At 35.0% G+C, this 18,756-nt stretch overlaps 2 protein-coding genes across 2 annotated transcripts; one reads left to right on the forward strand and one right to left on the reverse strand.

Annotated features, from left to right (window-relative positions):
- The first annotated feature begins 413 nt into the window (after positions 1 to 413).
- On the forward strand, positions 414 to 7,749 carry LOC122592759 (actin-related protein 2/3 complex subunit 3). Its single transcript, XM_043765058.1, has 5 exons — positions 414 to 506; positions 2,486 to 2,567; positions 2,877 to 2,985; positions 3,064 to 3,333; positions 7,403 to 7,749. The coding sequence occupies exons 2-5, from the start codon at positions 2,565 to 2,567 to the stop codon at positions 7,543 to 7,545; spliced, it is 525 nt and encodes a 174-aa protein (XP_043620993.1). The 5' UTR covers positions 414 to 506; positions 2,486 to 2,564; the 3' UTR covers positions 7,546 to 7,749.
- A 1,636-nt stretch (positions 7,750 to 9,385) lies between these two features.
- LOC122591546 lies at positions 9,386 to 12,363 on the reverse strand. Its single transcript, XM_043763808.1, has 2 exons — positions 12,250 to 12,363; positions 9,386 to 9,886 (listed from the first exon to the last, which is right to left on the reverse strand). Exons 1-2 carry the CDS (start codon positions 12,361 to 12,363, stop codon positions 9,386 to 9,388), a joined length of 615 nt encoding a protein of 204 aa, XP_043619743.1.
- Positions 12,364 to 18,756: the final 6,393 nt, after the last annotated feature.

Raw genomic sequence — 18,756 nt, forward strand, 5'->3', positions numbered from 1 at the left:
ACCTTTAAAATACCCTTAATTTTCAACACATTCTTAACTCACACAACAAATCTACCTGATTTATCCCTAAAATATTTTCCACCCATATTTATCCAAATTATCAATATTCTTTATTTATTAATATAAATATTTTCACATAATATCTCTATAATATGCTTAATAAAGTTATTTACACTAACATTCTTAATAAAGTTATTTACACCTAATAACTCTACAATCACTTTTAGATTAATAACCACATCATTACCATCACTTCTACCAGCACCACCCGTTACCGCTACCGCTGTCGCATTACGCGGGTACCATCTAGTTTACTAAATATACATATTGGGCCATTGGGTAATTATTTCAACTCCAAGTTGCAGATGACTGATGAGGGATTTTTTACGTGTATTTAGTAAACTTGAAGAGTTTTTTTTAATAAAAAACTGCAATACACAAACAGCCCTTATTTTGTCGAAATTAAAATTAGAACCCCCATCTCCTCAGATCTCATCATAACCCAGGTAATGTTCTCCCGAAATTTTCTGATCCAAATAATATTATTGGGCTTCTATCTGTTTTTAATGTAGGAACATTAGAACTGTTAGTATGTATTTTATCAAGTTTGTATCTTTTTGGAAATTAGGGTTTGTAATTCATGGTTATAACTAATAAGTCTAATAACTGTGATCCAATAAAGAAAAGGAAATTTAAGCAGGTGAATTAAATGATCATAAAGTTATAAGCTTTATGATAATTAGGATCATAAAGTTATAAGCTTTGTGATGATTAGGATTGAATGGTGCCAATATAGTTATGATAATTAGTATTAAGGCTAAAAGGGCTAAACTTTGCCACCCAATATGTATTAAAAGGGCTAATTTGTGGCTCGATTTTACGAAAGAGCTTGTTTGCCATTGTACATAACTACATATTAACCTGGTGTAATTTTGCCATTCTACTAGTTTAGATTGATGACTCGGCAGCGTGCGTGAGTGGTGTAAAGAGTAGAAACTATCGATTAGGACTGATATTGAATTTACTTTGTGATGACATTACTTGATCATTTGAATTATATTAGAAGGTTGCATTCATGATACAAATGGATTATATCATATATGTTATTGAATGAGGTTCATCGTTTCAATTACAGTTACTTTTTATATAGTTATTCAAAGATGTAAAGACTGGAAATATGGATAGAACGAGTGCATAGTTTATTTTTGTCCCCTAAAAATGGTTTTGGGTCATCATATAGTTTTTGCATTGGTTGATTTTCTTTCCGTCTGATCTAACTCAAAATGGTTCTAGTTAAGTATGCTTTCAAAAAAAATTTGGTGATTTTGACCCAATGCATCATTCTAATTGATCTATTTGCATGTAAAATAGGTTAGAATTACAATCTTCATTTTATGCAGTTTGTTTCCGGGTCAAAACATGTAGCTTTTTGGTATGCAAAACATGAGTTGGGACAAAGTGGTTTCAGGTCAACCCACAGCTTAACATACTTACATACCACACAAAATCGTTGTGCTGCATCAAAAGCATTTTGCTAAGTTGTTTCTATCTTACTTTGAATATAATTTCTTTATTCAAAGCTATGTTGACCATTGGATGGAGTACATATAAGCAACGCCATGCAACTCATCCTGCCATTGTTCACACAAGCTACAACTAAAAGGTTTAGAACCACTGCAAGTTTGATAACTACAAATTTCATAGACAAAGATGATAATGCATGCTTGATTTATTAAACATGTCGCAAATTGGCTAGTTCATATGTATTTCGGCTAAAAATGCAACCTTTTATTATTTCACAAAGATATATAAGCAACATGTATTCATATATAGCTTATGTTGAACTAATAAATAAGGCTTTTGATAAAACATGAGTCAATTTACATTAAGATTATAGTCATAAAATTGTAAGCAAGTTGAATGGAAAATTTGCTCCATATTAACCTCTAATGGCAAACGGGGTGTTATTTGAAGAAATGAGTTGCAAATTTGCTCTTTTTATACATTTTGAGCTGCAAGTTTACCTCTTTAACCCAACATTAGAGGTGTGTGCTTTGTTTAAATTTGGTTATGAGCATAAAATACAAAGTCTTGGGTCTGAACGTAGAGATTCATTTCTATAGACATCCTCCAACTCTAGGACAAACATGCCTTAAAGTATTGAAGTTGTTCAGGTTTTGATCGAGCTTTTGGTCATTGTTTCATATTAGACCTGTTACCTATACCTTAGGGAGGTCTTAGGGGTTCCAAAGTAGAATAACAACAAGATAATTGTCGTAATTTAGCAACTAGTATTTTTTTATACTGATTTGCTATTATTCCAAATCAGAATCAGAATAAGTATTAGGTTGACACTCTAAACTGGGTATTCGTGTACATCCAATATTTATATTTGTACACATGCATTTTGAAGGTTTCTCAGTAGTAAGCATGCTTTTGATTTTTGTACCAACGAGGCATGGATTTTTAACATTTGAACTTGCAGAAAGTGAGTTCCATCAAACTTAGCTTAAGACTGTTGAAGCATAGGATCAAAGTGGGAGTATTTCTGTGCTCTATCGAATATGGTAAGAGAATTCTCTCAAATTTTTTCTTTCTGCTATCATTACGATACATGACATGACTTATAGTTCTTGATCACTGTTGTAACTTTTTGTGGAAGTCTTTTAATACCAGTTGACTTTTAATTCTACATTTAGTGGCTTTGATTCTCTTTTAAATCTGTTGTTGCTACAGCATCAGTAGGCTGTAAAGATAGCAAAGGGAAAATTTGTAGTTTTGTCTCTATGCTTTCGCTATCCTGAAGAAAAAAACATGTTATGACTTTTATGTTATTAGTTGGAGAAGTTTGATATGCACTTGTCTTTGCTTTGCAGGTTTACCATTCTACATTTGTGGACGAGGAAGGCATTACTAAAGCTTGTGGGTGTCCCTTACTTCCTCTAAAAAGTCACATACGAGGACCTGCTCCCATTTCAGATCAAGGTCAAACATCTTTATCTATGCTTATGAAAAACAGTTGATAAATAGTTTTGCTGTAATCTGATTTTTAGGTTTGTGCAGCAACAACTGATATTATTGATGAAGCAATCACGTTCTTTAGGGCGAATGTGTTCTTCAAGAACTTTGATATCCAAAGCCCAGCTGATAAACTTCTTATATATTTAACATTTTATATCAATGTTGCTTTGAAGAGGCTTGAGGGCTGCAGAACCTTAGCTGAAGGGACAAAGGCCATAATTAACCTTGGTTTGGAAGATGTTCCTGTGCCTGGAGAAGCTGGTTTCCCTTTCCCTGGTCTTTTTCTGTTAGCCGCATCTAAGAAAGAAGCAGGTAAGTACTTTTTTTATAAAAAAAAGTATAGTTCAATGTAAATGCTGAGATAAGGGTCGATGGGAGAGGTGGCAAAATGAGAGGGTCAAACGCGTTGGGTGACAGTCAAAATGTGTTCTAATCAAGATGAATAATTCTTCTATGGGTCTGGTTTACCTAAAACTTTAATTTTACAAAAATTCAATAAAAAACTGTGTTGTATGTGATTCCAAAAATTATGTGATATCCTCAGGAAAATTTATCTTTTCTTAGTAATATAGTATTTTTGAAGTAAGTTGATTCAAGGGAATTTTGATGCATTCGAAATACATGTTGGGTGACATTTGACCTCTTCCCTTTTGAGATGATATTTTAATTTGCCTGTTTAACCCGTTGGGGATAAAAAAAATATTAATGTGTTTATTTTCCTTTTTGACCCGTTGGGATAAAATAGATCCCAATGATATGTGTGGGTTGAATCATATCATATGTCAAAAGCACCACTATTTAAGGGGTTTTTTTAGGTGGATAAGAAAAAGGGGTTCTTTTTGCGTTTCTTGCTTTTGATCAATGGCAGACCCATAAAATAGATCCCAATGATATGTGTGGGTTGAATCATATCATATGTCAAAAGCACCACTATTTAAGGGGTTTTTTTAGGTGGATAAGAAAAAGGGGTTCTTTTTGCGTTTCTTGCTTTTGATCAATGGCAGACCCATGAATTTGAGAAGTTGGGGGACAAATTTTTTTACCTTAAAATTATGTAAGCTGCAGTACAACAATCTAACATTAGCAAAATATCTGTTAAAACAGAAGCAATAGATCAGCTAAATAGCCTTAATATAGCAACCAAACAAATCCAATTCTGCAGCAAGACAATCTGTTGATAGTGGCAAACAACCTGTTAGTGGCACCAAAAACAGTGCCAAAATAGCCCGTTAATAGAAGTATCACACCAACAGCCTTCAAGAAGGCAAAAAAAAAAAGACACTCGAAGTATATTAGTATAAAAGAACCAAATTACAATTGCCCTTTTATGGACCTATTCTTTGAAAGCGTTGAATGATGTTGTCATTTGCTACTTTGGAAACTGTTTCTATTTCTAGCTCACAAATTACACCAGAGTTCAAAAACACATCTCCAACTCAATTGCTTAAATTTATCTTTACAATCTTCGTTACCCAAAAAAATATCTTAATGCAGAACCAATGCTAGCTTAAATAAATGACTACCCAAGGATTAGAAAGATGTTTTGTTGTTTGCACATTAATCTTGCAAGATGTGTGATGCCATTCAGGTTATCAGATATTTCATCTTCTTGCACATTATAATAGCACTACAACCCAAGTTAATATTCAAGAGTCTTCATTTTATCAAAATCTTAGGGATACTTCTCACTCAATCTTACTAACTTTGTTACATCAAAGCAATAAAATGAAGCACGCAGATTCAAGGAGATTAAATTTGCATGTAAGACGGTACTAGCCTCTCTAAGACAATCACCAAACTCTAGAATTAGCAAACCACAATTCTACTTAATCAAACTAGTAATGTCAATTGGTGATGTTGCCCCTTTTGTCATTTTGTATTAGCAAAATTGTTGCTCATTTTCAACAATTGAATACTGCGCTTTCCATCAAACTAAGTGAGTTTCTCTAGAAAGGATGGAACCCATCCAGTCTTAAGGCTCGAAAGTTTTTTTGCTGTTGTTGAATTCACCAATGAAACATTCATGAGCCCTACAACGTGACAATGCATTCATGAGCCCTACAACGTGCGGCATCAAATAAAAAAACACAATTAAATATTTCTAGATACTGCAATTGGCTAATTGCTTGATTTTAGCTTGGTGTCTTTCTTTTTAACATATTCAAGCACCCTAATAGTAATAGGAACAAATCCTTCAAACACAAATATGTTTGGTTAGAAAAAGCCCTTGGTTTAACTTAATGCTGACTACAGTTAGACCACTACAGATTTTTTTAGCCACTATCTCCTTTTCATTCTCCCACATAGTACATTAAATGTTTAAAAGAAGCCAAAACCATAATCAAAATAGATTACTTGTCAAAAAATTTCACAACTAAAAGATGATTTCTTGCAATCGCTACAAATTCCTGATTGATGTTGATAAGTAAACTAAAATAATTAGTTATTTCTTCTGTGATTTTTGCTTTGTTAACCTAAATCCACCATACATATTACTTGGTTCATCATAATCTTGACTTCTTAACTACTTCAAACTCAACTTATGTTCAGCAAAATAATTGTCAATAGAAGTGTTAAGAGACAAGATGTTTCTGTTACAGGAATGGTGTCCAGAAATCTCTCTTTTACAAGTTCACGAGTATTAACATTTTATAAAGTGATAGCCATTTGTTGTTTTTTGATACATTACTAGACTCAAACTAAAACACTCTAGAAATATTTTAAAAAATAGATTCAAGTATCTCTTCAAAGCAAGTAACAATATATTGTTGAATACTTAGAGCCAAATATTGATTATTCCTGAAGCTTTTAGCATCTTATGGAATTCTTCATGTTGACTTATATTACTTTTATTAACTCCAAGAGGTTACCGTTGAAAAAGGACTTTTGGTTTTCATTTTGACCACGAATGCTAATGCACATTTAAAGCAATATATAAAAGCATCAATATTTGCATTTAGGCAAATTGGATTCTTTTTCATTATCATATACCTGTGATATTTCTTGTGAAGGGGAAATGCCAATAGATTGTGAGTATCATTAAATCTTCACAATTCCAACTCCTCTATAATTAAAACTATTGACATTGCCAACGTGAATCATAAGTCCCTTCTTATTCCAACATTTAAAGCTCTCTACGCAAGTAACAACACAAGCAAAAGACTTTGTCCACTTTGATGCTCTACTGTTACCTTTTACCATGTTTATTAAACAGCACTGAGCTAAAAGGTTTTTTTATCGCTATTAATCTTTTTGGGAGAGATATGTGGGTTTGATGGAAGCATCTTCTTCGTCTTTTAAAGTTTCCACAAAGAATTTTTGTTTTGCTAATCATAAGTTTGAGTTTGAAGAGGTTATAACCAGGTTATCATGGAAGAAGCAAATATTGTGGTGATATATTCTTAGGCTGTTTAAAAGGGGGCTGGTCATAGGATAATTATAGCGTCTATAAAACAAATTGCAAGTATTGGAGGTTTTGAAACTGTAGTACAGATTGGACTGAAGGTAGTATTGACTTTAAGCTACCATTACTTTGAGGATCATCTCGTCTAAATATCCCTAAGAACTAGGACTAGTTATTCTCGTCAGGCTGAGGGTTGTGTATGCAACGATCCAACTAGTTTCATGTCCCTTATATTGTGTTAGGTTTGTGATGTGTCAAGAATTGCCAACCTCACCAAAGGCTGAACTTGCAGGTTTAGGTCATGTTTAGAACTCTATTGTGATATTGCATTAGTTCCACTAGAAACAAGAGTGAGTTTGCGAAACTAACAGTATTATTTAATTGAAGACATGAAAATGGCTTTTTAGTTATAGTTTAGTTTAAACTAGGCATAATTCAGACAATCCTAATATCCTATTGGTTATAGATAGGGCTGCAAATGAATCGAATGAATACGAACGGAGCTTGTTCATGTTTAAGTTTAGCTGAACGAACAAGAATACTTCAATAAACAAAGTTTTGTGTCCCTGTTCATTCGTTTAGGTTTAAACAAACATCAAACATTAAGATTAAACGAATGTATGCTAGCATATATACAAATGAACAAACGTATGAAGGAACGTTTACGAACTAAACAAACGTTCACCAACATAAACGAATGTCAAATTTTGTTCGTGTCCGTTCCAACCATAAATGATCTTCCCGCCAAACATGACATTTTATATGTTTACAGCCCTAGTTACAGACTTGCATCGTCTCTAACCAATGTTCATCAAATTATGCAGCATAAATCATACTATTTTGCTAATTTAATTAATTACGGTTTATGTTGATTGATTTTATTTATAACGATCCAAAATGGTTAGTTGATAGTATGATTGCCAGGGTACAAGTGTTAATGAATCCTATTTTGATACTTTATAAAATTTTGTATTACAGAACTATTACGGAATTATCTGAAGCAAATACGTGAAGAAACTAGTGGTAGATTATTGAGCGTTGCATATAGACCAAACGGAACTCCAAACAAATGGTGGCTGGCATTTGCTAAACGGAAATTTATCAACACAATCGCTCTTTAGAACCTCCCTGTAATATGTACCATGCAGTTTGGTCTCAGAATTACTTGGGATCAAAATATATTTTGTAATTCTTTTGTGCTGTAAAATAAATTTAGTTCGACTTCATGTTATATTCTGAGTTTGTAAAGCTTATACTGAATCTCACCATGTATACTATTCTTAAATCTTAAGTTCTTAACCAAAGGAACTGAGTTACCTTTTTAAGCCCCTCTAAAGTTCATCCAGCAAACTCATACAATTTTAAAACTAGTTTTTTAGTTGGATACTTGGATGGAAATTTTCTGGCAATTCAATAAAATGTGCAAGACAACCGGACAAATAAACATAACACAACCGATTGTTTTTGTTGTTTATATTGTTGGCATAACACACAACAATTAACTGTTAGGAACCATATTGTGTGACCGTCACTGATCATGTATTATTTCTGATATGATAATTGACGATAACTGAAATTCCTATGTCTAATAAATATATAATGGGCTTATTTACTCTTAAAGACGTAGTATTGGGTTTTTCATTAGGTGATTTTAACTAAGAGGACTAATGGTGAACACATTAAACACTAAAAAAGTTTAAAGTGTAAATATTCTCCTTATATATATATAAAGTCATTAACCCTAAGTTTAAGTTAACATTTACACACATAATACTCTAATTTTCGTGTGTGTCTCCTCTTTAAATTCGTGCATCAAGTTATAGCCGAATTACTCATCCCATTATTACTTAATCACATTGTTATGGGAACCCAAAATCGATAGCAATTATGCTTTATGCTTTTACAGGTTACACAGGACGATTGGGGATGTTTTATCACTCGAATCGAATCATGTTTATTCCAACATTAACCGGAATTTATAGAGGGAAGTAGGGAAAATGAGAGGACGAGGAAAGTTTGTAGGAATAAACATGGTTTGATTCAAGGGAAAATACTCACCAGATGATCCTGTGGAACCTGTAAAGGCATTAAACATGTTTGCCATTGATTTCGGGTTCCCAAAACAAGGTGATTGAGTTAGGATGAGATGGGTAATTTGGCTGTGATGTTATGCACGAATTAGAAAGGAGTAAACACATGAATTTGTGTGGGATTATGTGTGTGTGATTAACCTTAACTTAGGGTTAATTACCCTCTATTTATAATGAGAGTAATTACACTTACCACCCTTTAGTAATTACTCATTCAACCCCTGTGGTGTTTAATGTGTATATCATTAGTCCTCTTATTTACAATCACCTAATGGGAAACCCTATTCTACGTCTCTAAGAGTAAATACGCTCATCATATATTTACCTAGACATAGGGATTTCATTATCGTCAATTATCATATCAGGAATGATACATGATCAGTGACGGTCACATTAACGTGGTTCTAACAAAGTTGTCTCCAAAAGTTGACATATCAGTTATTTTTGAGAAAAAAAAGTAGGTGGGTGTTTAAAGGACGAGAATCGATATTCATCATAGAATTTCATGAATATTATTTGAAATTTTGTTTAATAAAAAAAAGTGCATCCATTTCACAAATTTCGTCCATTTTATTGCGATTAGCATTTTGTTTAAACTTTAGGGTTCACTATCAGAATTTTAAAAAGCCGTAAATTTGTACAAAAATAGTTAACAAAAGGGCTCATATAATTATCTCAGTATTCATTTTCCTACTTCCCTCGAAATACGTGTTTTTTTTGAAAGATCAATCAATACTCCATTAAAATACCATCAGCAGGATGCTAATAAACAATATCCACCATCATTACAACAACACCATCTAATGCCAATACTAAAGCATACAGAAAGAACAAAAAACAAATAATAACAAACCAAACCAGAAAATAAAAACTACAATCCAATACCCCCCGAATCAAAAGATGTCCATGAATACCAAGATGCACTCTGCAGTTTTGCACGACTCCTAATCCATAAAAAGCTTTTAGCCTTTATTTCACCAACTAACTTATGTAAAGAGATCTTGACGCCTTTAAATACCATGTCATTTCGTGCACGCCAAATACACCAAATAGCAATCAAAACAATTCCGTGTAATGCCTTCATAAACAAAGCCGACCCTCTTGTATACACATGAACTTCCAGTAAGCCTTTGAAGCTAAACGAGTACATAGGTTGAATCTTGCACCACTGTGAAACCATCTCCCAAACAGATTGAGCCAAGCCGCATTCAAGAAAAATATGGGCCACAACCTCGGGTGCCTCTCCACAGATCGGGCACAAAACAGAAGGCGACACAATATTTCTTCTAGCTAATGCAGTAAGAACAGGAAGACGGTTAAGAGCGACACGCCAAGACAACAATCCAACCTTACGGGGAACCCAATTATTCCACTTAAAAGCAATGTCAGAAGCCGGTCATTGATACTCAGCTAGAAGATGCTTACAATACAAGAGGGGGGGGGGGGGGGGGGGTGTAAACAAAGACTCAAGCTGATGCAATTGGGTCAATTCATCCCCAGTCGCAGGTAAACTCTTCCACAGCCAAGCCCACATCCACCTGAAAGACCCTTGAGTGACTCGTTCAGAAATAACACAACACTTATTAACCTCCAGGTTAAATAACGCTGGGAAAGTAACCGCCAGTGGCTGATGAGCTTGCCAACAATCCAACCAAAACCTTGCCGATGATCTGTTCCCCACCCTTGCCTTTACCAACTTAGAGAAGTCCAAACCGTAATCAAAAAGGCTGACAAATGTCTTTGACAACTGTTTCCACACTCCAGGTATGGTTATCTTATAAGGAATGAAACTCCAAGACCTCGAGCTATTATAAGGAATGAAATACGTGCTTTCACATGGATCGTGACCCTACATATAGTGTCATCTTATTTACAAAATACCAAGAGCATCTCCAATGGGATAAAGCTTTTAAAAGTTTTTTATTTTCCCAATCAACTAATTTATTAATTTAAAATAAGAAAAAGTCATTCACTCCAATGTAAAAGCTTTTTCTACAGTTTTTTTTATGTGTGAATTGAAAAAAAAGCTTTTCTTCAAAGGGTTGAAGATTGTCAAACTTTTGATAAAAAAAAAAGCCTTTATACCCAATGGTATCAAGCTTTTCAAAGACTTTTTTTTTTCAAAAAAAGTTTTTCATTAACCTACATTGGAGGTGCTCTAAGAACTACGAGAATCATATAATTTATATATATCATGTCACATGTAATTTGAATTCAACTATATGTGAAAAGTTAAAAAAAAAAAAAAAAACAATATGAAATCGCTAAAAACATATAAATATACATATAACAATTTTATAACCTAAGGTTGTATGCTCGCCAAACACAAACACCTCAATACCAACAATATAATCTATGAAGGGACAACCAAAATAAGAACTAATCAACCTCCGTCAAATTTAACTTTTCTATCCACTCCTACACGAAGAAAAGTAAACAAGTTAACTTCCACCGTGACTCAACCAATCCACTTGTAGGAAACAAGTAGCTCTCCATAATCATATATGTATCCATCCTACTGGCAGAAGGAACTCTTAAGAGCAAAAAACATTTCTCTAAAATATCTTTATCCTTTCACAAGATTAGGGAGTGGGGAGTGTATCCCCTCCTCTCACCACCTTTTCCTTTTCTCTCTCCTCCCCTCCCCTCTCTCATACAAGGAATGCTCATCCCTTCCCTTCACCAACTTTTTTATTTTATTTTATTTTTTCATGTTATTTAAACATAAGAATACAATTAATTAATTTGTTTTCTTAATTATTTAATACTTTAAGTTAATTATTAGTTTTAACTTTTTTTTTATTAAGTTTTTTAGGTAAAATAAGAAATAAAAATAAAAAAGATATAAAACTAAATGACCCTTTTTTGAGAAAAGAATAAATGAAAGCATCTTCACAAAATTAAATTAACACAAAATACATCAAAAAAATGTCTAAATAAAATATTAAACTAAATTAAAAATAAAACCACAAAATACATCAAAATACAATGATATCTCAAATATTATTGTTTTAAAAATAAAAACTTAAAAAAAAAAAACAAGTGTTACATAAGTACACAATATACACACAAATCACTGGACAGTACACACAATCACATATATAAAATAATATATTAAAAAATTAAAATGCTTTATTCGTTATCAATACCCCACAAGGAAGAAAAAATAAAACTAAGACATATTCCTTGTCTTCTTCCTGTTTCTTTCTTCTTCTTCCCCATTCTTTCAAAAACAAAGCATATACATATCCATATATCTATACATATATAAATATTAAATAATATACCGATACAGAAATTTTTTTTATTAAACCCCAACGGCCCACATCACGCGTGAGAAAGAACGAGACTCTAGTCATCAAATCACTCCCTTCCCGCCCGGTACCGGCCTTGAGGGGCGGTGTTCACCATCGGTACCGGCGGTACCGGGTCTTCTCGAACATGTGAAAAACACTTGCTTTTATTAAACAACTCTTTCAATTTATAATAAGCATTCATCTCAACTCAATGTGAACAGGCCATATGCGAAACTTGTTGGAAATTTTATGTAATAACATAGAATATCCAAGTTAATAGATATGTTAAAAGGAGTTGAAAGAATAATTGACTAATGTGAGTGTGTCCCACATTGGTAGAAGAATAAACATTAAGTATGTTTATAAGGAGGAGTGTTGGAGGAATTATAATTCCTTATAAGGGGCTACACCCCAAGTGAGCTAGGAGGGTGCGAAGCACCCGACGCGCCCGCGCCCGTGCCCGAGACCGGGACCGGGGGCGTGGGCGATGAGGCGTAATGTGGCGTTTTAGTGGCGCACTTTGCACTTTCTCTTTCACTCCATCCTGGATCATCTTCAATACTCTTTCTCTTTCACTCCACTTCAAGAAGTTCTTGAAGGTAAATTCTGGGTTGTGGTTGACTCCGGCAGTACTAACTGCTTTGGCTGTTGTACACTGGGAAACTGTCGGGTTCACTTGGGTGGCCCGAAATCAGTTTTAAGGGACCTTGGTTTAACCATATCCTCAGCCCGTTTTTGCCTTTCTTTCTGTTTCTGTTTTATTCTTTACTTTGCTTTCTTGTAATGTTTTGTACTACTTCCTTTACTTGTAATTTTGTTGTTGTAATTCGAATGTATCTTCAATAAAATTGTTGTTTTCTTGAATGGTGTTATAACAATCTTAAAACTGAATTCCTTTCTTCACCATTCTGTTAATTCGAATTACAGAAATATGTTTTTTCAAAACTTTATTATGTACTTTTCTGTAAAGTTATTCATTTAAATTAGTCTTTACTTTCTGCAAGTTTTAGTAAAACTTTGATTGTTCTATTTCAGAAATGGCTACTGAAATGAACTCTTCTACTAATGGAACTACTTCTTCTACCACCACCAACACCGTTGGTGCAAATGTTTCTCAATCTGTAGGACTTACTGTCTCTACAAGCATGGGACCTTTAGTAGGTACCCAAGCTGCCCAAACTATGGCCAACTACTGTGAAAAACCAGAAAAGTTTTCTGGAAATAACTTCAAGATGTGGCAACAAAAGATGTTGTTCTATTTGACCACTTTGAATCTTGCGAGATTCCTAACTGAAACAGCACCTCAAATTCCTGAAGGTTCTATTGATGCTCAATCAGTAAGTGCTGTTGATGCTTGGAAACATTCTGAATATCTATGCCGAAACTATGTGTTAAATGGTCTAGTTGATTCACTGTATAATGTATTTTGCAAAATAACAACTGCAAAAGATTTATGGGAATCTTTGCAAAAGAAATACAAAACCGAAGATGCCGGAACTAAAAAGTTCATAGTTGCAAGGTTTTTAGAGTTTAAAATGGTTGACTCTAAAACTGTTATGGCACAGGTTGAAGAATTGCAAATTATAATCAGTGAAATCTTATCAGAAGGAATGGTTCTTGGTGAAACATTTCAAGTTGCTTCCATGATTGAAAAGTTGCCCCCAAGTTGGTTGGATTTTAAAAATTACCTTAAGCATAAGCGAAAGCAAATGACCGTTGAAGAGCTTGTTGTTCGTCTTCGAATTGAGGAAGACAATAGAGGTGCTCAAAATGGTGGTCATATTGAAGGTCTTGCTGAGGCCAACTTTGTTGAACATGGACAAAGTTCCAAAGGAAAAGGTAATTTCAAGGGTAAAGGGAAAGGTCCTATTAAGAAGAACAAGGGAAAAAGGATGGATTTGAGTCCAAAGAATGGTGGTGTGAAGAAGAAGGTTAGTTTGTTCAAAGGGAAGTGTTACAATTGTGGTGAATCTGGTCACCGAGCTGATCAATGCAAGAATCCAAGGAAGGAAAGGGCAAATATGATCGTAGATGACATGCCTCTTGTTGCTATGATTTCTGACCTCACGGCTAAGTTGGAAGAGGTCAATCTTACCACCGATGGAATCAAAGGATGGTGGGTTGATACGGGTGCAACCCGTCATGTGTGTCCGGATAAGACTATGTTCCATAACTTGAAAGAAATATCCGGTGAAGAAAAGTTGTATATGGGAAATGCCGCCACCGCTGATATCAAGGGTGAAGGTAATGTGATCCTCAAGTGGACTTCGGGGAGAGAGCTCAAGTTAACCAATGTGTTGTATGTTCCCGAATTGCGCAAGAGTCTTGTGTCGGGTTGGTTGCTTAACAAGAATGGGTTTCGTTTAGTGTTTGAAAGTGATAAGTTTGTGTTAACTAAACGTGGTTTGTATGTTGGTCAAGGTTATGCCCTTAATGGGATGTTTAAGCTCAATGTTGTACCTATTAAGCAAGTGAATGAAGATGCTTCTACTTCCGCTTATTTGATTGAGTCTTCTAATATTTGGCATAATCGTCTTGGACATGTGAATTTTAATTCAATGCGTCGTTTAATTAAGTTAAATTGTATACCATCTTTTAACATTGATTCTAATTCTAAATGTGCAACTTGTGTTGAAGCTAAACAAACCACGAAATCTTTCAAATCTATTGAACGAAACACCGAGCCACTTGATTTAATCCATACCGATGTATGTGATTTTAGATCGATTCCCACTCGAGGTGGTAACAAATATTTCATTACATTTATTGATGATTGTACAAGATATTGCTATGTATACTTACTAAAGAGCAAGAATGAAGCAATAGATAAGTTTATCTTGTACAAAAATGAAGTTGAGAATCAACTCAACAAAAAGATTAAAAGATTAAGGAGCGATAGAGGAGGTGAATATGTTTCTCCATTTGCTGAAATGTGTACTCAAAATGGTATTATCCATGAGCAAACAGCTCCTTATACCCCACAACAAAATGGCATTGCTGAAAGGAAAAATCGAACTCTTAAAGAAATGATGAATGCCATGTTAATAAGCTCGGGCTTAGGACAAGATATGTGGGGAGATGCAGTTTTATCGGCAAACTATCTTTTGAACAAGATACCTTTCAAGAAAAAGGATGTTACACCTTATGAGTTATGGTTTAATAGAAAACCATCCTATAAGTTCTTGAAAGTGTGGGGGTGTTTAGCAAAGGTAGTGGTTCCACCACCTAAAGTTCAAAAGATAGGACCAAAAACTGTTGATTGTGTATTCATAGGATATGCTAAGCATGGTAGCGATTGTGAATCCTCAAATCTTGCTGAACATAGTAGTGCATATCGGTTTCTAGTACATGAGTCTAAGAACCCGGAAATACACAAAAACAGTATACTTGAGTCAAGAAATGCTTCGTTTTTTGAAAATGTGTTTCCTGATTTGGATCGAGGAAAAGCTTCTACATCAACTCCGGTTGATAAGATTGTTCCAGATGATCATCAAGAACAATCAGAGGAAGAAGAAGTAGAACCGCGAAGAAGCAAAAGGCAAAAGATTGAAAAATCTTTCGGGCCTGATTTTGTTTCTTATATGGTTATGAGTGAACCTCAAACATATAATGAAGCGGTTACTTCACAAGAAGCGCCTCAATGGAAAGAAGCCATTAAGAGTGAAATTGATTCTATTTTGCAGAATCATACTTGGGAATTAGTTCGTCTTCCACCTGGTTGTAAACCACTTGAACATCGTTAGATATTCAAGAAAAAGATGAAATCTGATGGCTCTATTGATAAGTACAAGGCAAGACTTGTGGTCAAAGGATATAGACAAAAGAAAGATCTTGATTACTTTGACACATATGCGCCTGTAACTCGAGTAACTTCGATCAGATTGGTGCTTGCAATTGCAGCATTGAGAAATTTGGAAATACATCAAATGGATGTAAAAACCGCATTTCTCAATGGTGAGCTTGATGAAGAAATATATATGGAACAACCTGAGGGTTTTTCCGCTCCTGGCCAGGAGGACAAAGTTTGTAAATTTGTCAAGTCTTTGTACGGATTGAAACAAGCTCCAAAGCAATGGCACCAAAAGTTTGATCAAGTCATGCTCGACAATGGTTTCAGGATTAATGAGTGTGATAAATGTGTTTATGTCAAAGATATATCTAAGGGATATGTTATACTTTGTCTATATGTCGATGACATACTCATTGTGGGTAGTGATGATAGTATGATCAAATCTACCAAAGACATGTTGAAGGCGAGATTTGACATGAAGGATATGGGTTTAGCAGATGTCATTCTTGGAATGAAAATTACTCGAACCCAAGATGGTCTAGTGTTAAGTCAATCTCACTATGTGGACAAGATCCTTGAGAAATTCAGTCCCGAGGACTCAAGAGTCGCTCGATCTCCAATAGATACCACGAAACATCTATCGAAAAATAGAGGTGAAGGTGTTGCTCAATTGGAGTACTCAAGGGTAATTGGCAGCTTAATGTATCTCATGACAAGTACTAGGCCTGACTTAGCCTATGCTGTTAGTAGGCTAAGTAGATATACTAGTAATCCTAGTTTGGAACATTGGAAGGCTATGACTAGGTTACTAAGATACTTGAGATTTACAAAGAATTATGGGCTGCACTTTGGTCGAGATCCAGCTGTATTGGAAGGATATAGTGATGCTAATTGGATATCCGATATAAAAGATTCCAAATCCACAAGTGGATATGTATTTACTCTTGGAGGAGCAGCTATAACTTGGAAATCGTCCAAGCAAACGCTAATTGCTAGATCCACAATGGAATCTGAATTTATAGCATTGGATAAAGCTGGAGAAGAAGTAGAATGGCTACGACATTTCTTGGAATATGTTCCAAGATGGCCAAAGCCATTAACGGCTATTTGTATACATTGTGATTGCCAATCGGCTATTGGTAGAGCTCAAAATACAATGTATAATGGCAAGTCAAGACATATTCGTCGTAGGCATAATAGTATACGACAACTGCTCACAACAGGGGTTATCACTGTTGACTATGTTAGGTCAAAGGATAACATTGTGGATCCGCTAACTAAAGGTTTAAGTAGTGAGGCAGTTTATAAGTCATCAAGAGGAATGGGACTAAAGCCCATTGAGTAAATTTGTACGAAGGAAAACCTAACCTAGATGTAAATGGAGATCCCATGATCTAGGCTCAATAGGACAACCTAATTGTACGAATAGAGGAGGTCATTGTGGGGAGTACCCCAAACATCAAAGGGAGTTTACAGTCACTGTGGGGGGAGAACCCACCACAATAAAGTGAGTTGCAAATTTTCCTAGTCCATTCCTATATCAAATCAATGATATCATAGAGGTTAAGCTTATAGCTTTTAATGATTGTGAGCAATCACCTATGTTAGAGAGAAGTGTGGTCGCTTCGAATGGAATTGTAGGGGCGCAATTCCTAGAGCTTTCACAGAACCAGGATAGTGTTCCATGACCATAACGGACACGAAAGTGAGGGGTTAACCAGACTAGGGAAAGTATTGTGTGATGTGCAATAACGTCTACGTAAAAAGGAGTTAGTTCAAAGACATCAAGTTCTACTAACTGCTAGGAGACTAAGTGCACTCACAAAGGAAAGTTCAAAGGGTAACACCTACTTATTCTGCAATACTTGACTGTCGGAATTTATCTTTAATAACCATATCTATTAATGTGGGGGATTGTTGGAAATTTTATGTAATAACATAGAATATCCAAGTTAATAGATATGTTAAAAGGAGTTGAAAGAATAATTAACTAATGTGAGTGTGTCCCACATTGGTAGAAGAATAAACATTAAGTATGTTTATAAGGAGGAGTGTTGAAGGAATTATAATTCCTTATAAGGGGCTACACCCCAAGTGAGCTAGGAGGGTGCGAAGCACCCGACGCGCCCGCGCCCGTGCTCGAGACCGGGACCGGGACCGGGACCGGGGGCGTGGGCGATGAGGCGTAATGTGGCGTTTTAGTGGCGCACTTTGCACTTAGAAGTTCTTGAAGGTAAATTCTGGGTTGTGGTTGACTCCGGCAGTACTAACTGCTTTGGCTGTTGTACCCTGGGAAACTGTTGGGTTCACTTAGGTGGCCCGAAATTAGTTTTAAGGGACCTTGGTTTAACCATATCCTCAGCCCGTTTTTGCCTTTCTTTCTGTTTCTGTTTTATTCTTTACTTTGCTTTCTTGTAATGTTTTGTACTACTTCCTTTACTTGTAATTTTGTTGTTGTAATTCGAATGTATCTTTAATAAAATTGTTGTTTTCTTGAATGGTGTTATAACAAAACTGACATACACACTAATGAATGCGTATCAACTTCCTTGATATATCCACAATATTCGTTTCCATTCCATCATTGTAATTGTCGTTCAATTAGGTGTAGATTAATTTTAGGTTTCATCAAAGTTATTTCCATACTAGATCTTGTAATTCTTTGATTTATATCGATAAATAATTATACATTGAAACGAAGATACTTTTATTGTATTTTGATCTTGTTGATTAAATCATATCTTTTGTTAAATGTTTAACAAAAAAAAAAAAAGAGAAAAGAGAGACAAATATCATGAGTCCAACATACTTCTTTGAACACATGTTTCAAACACACCATTTATTTCAACGACTAATTACTTGGGTGACATCAAATTATTACGGTAACATACGCCCTTAAACATATCATTTTCTCTTACTTTCAGAGTGGACGGAGTGGGTAGGGGAGGGGATAGGTACTGGACCGGTACCGGTTTGAACACCGCCCCGTCCAACCGGTACCGGTGGGGTGGGGTGGGGTGGGGAGGGTGGTGCCGGTTTCCCTGCCGATTTGATGACTGTTGCTTATGTTTTTCTTTTTTTTTACACCATCTGCCATTTTCGATACTATATATACATATAGTATATCTATATGTTGCAGATCCTTGGGAAGAAGAC

Source organism: Erigeron canadensis, chromosome 3 (genome assembly GCF_010389155.1).
Source record: "Erigeron canadensis isolate Cc75 chromosome 3, C_canadensis_v1, whole genome shotgun sequence".
Classification (NCBI taxonomy): domain Eukaryota; kingdom Viridiplantae; phylum Streptophyta; class Magnoliopsida; order Asterales; family Asteraceae; genus Erigeron; species Erigeron canadensis.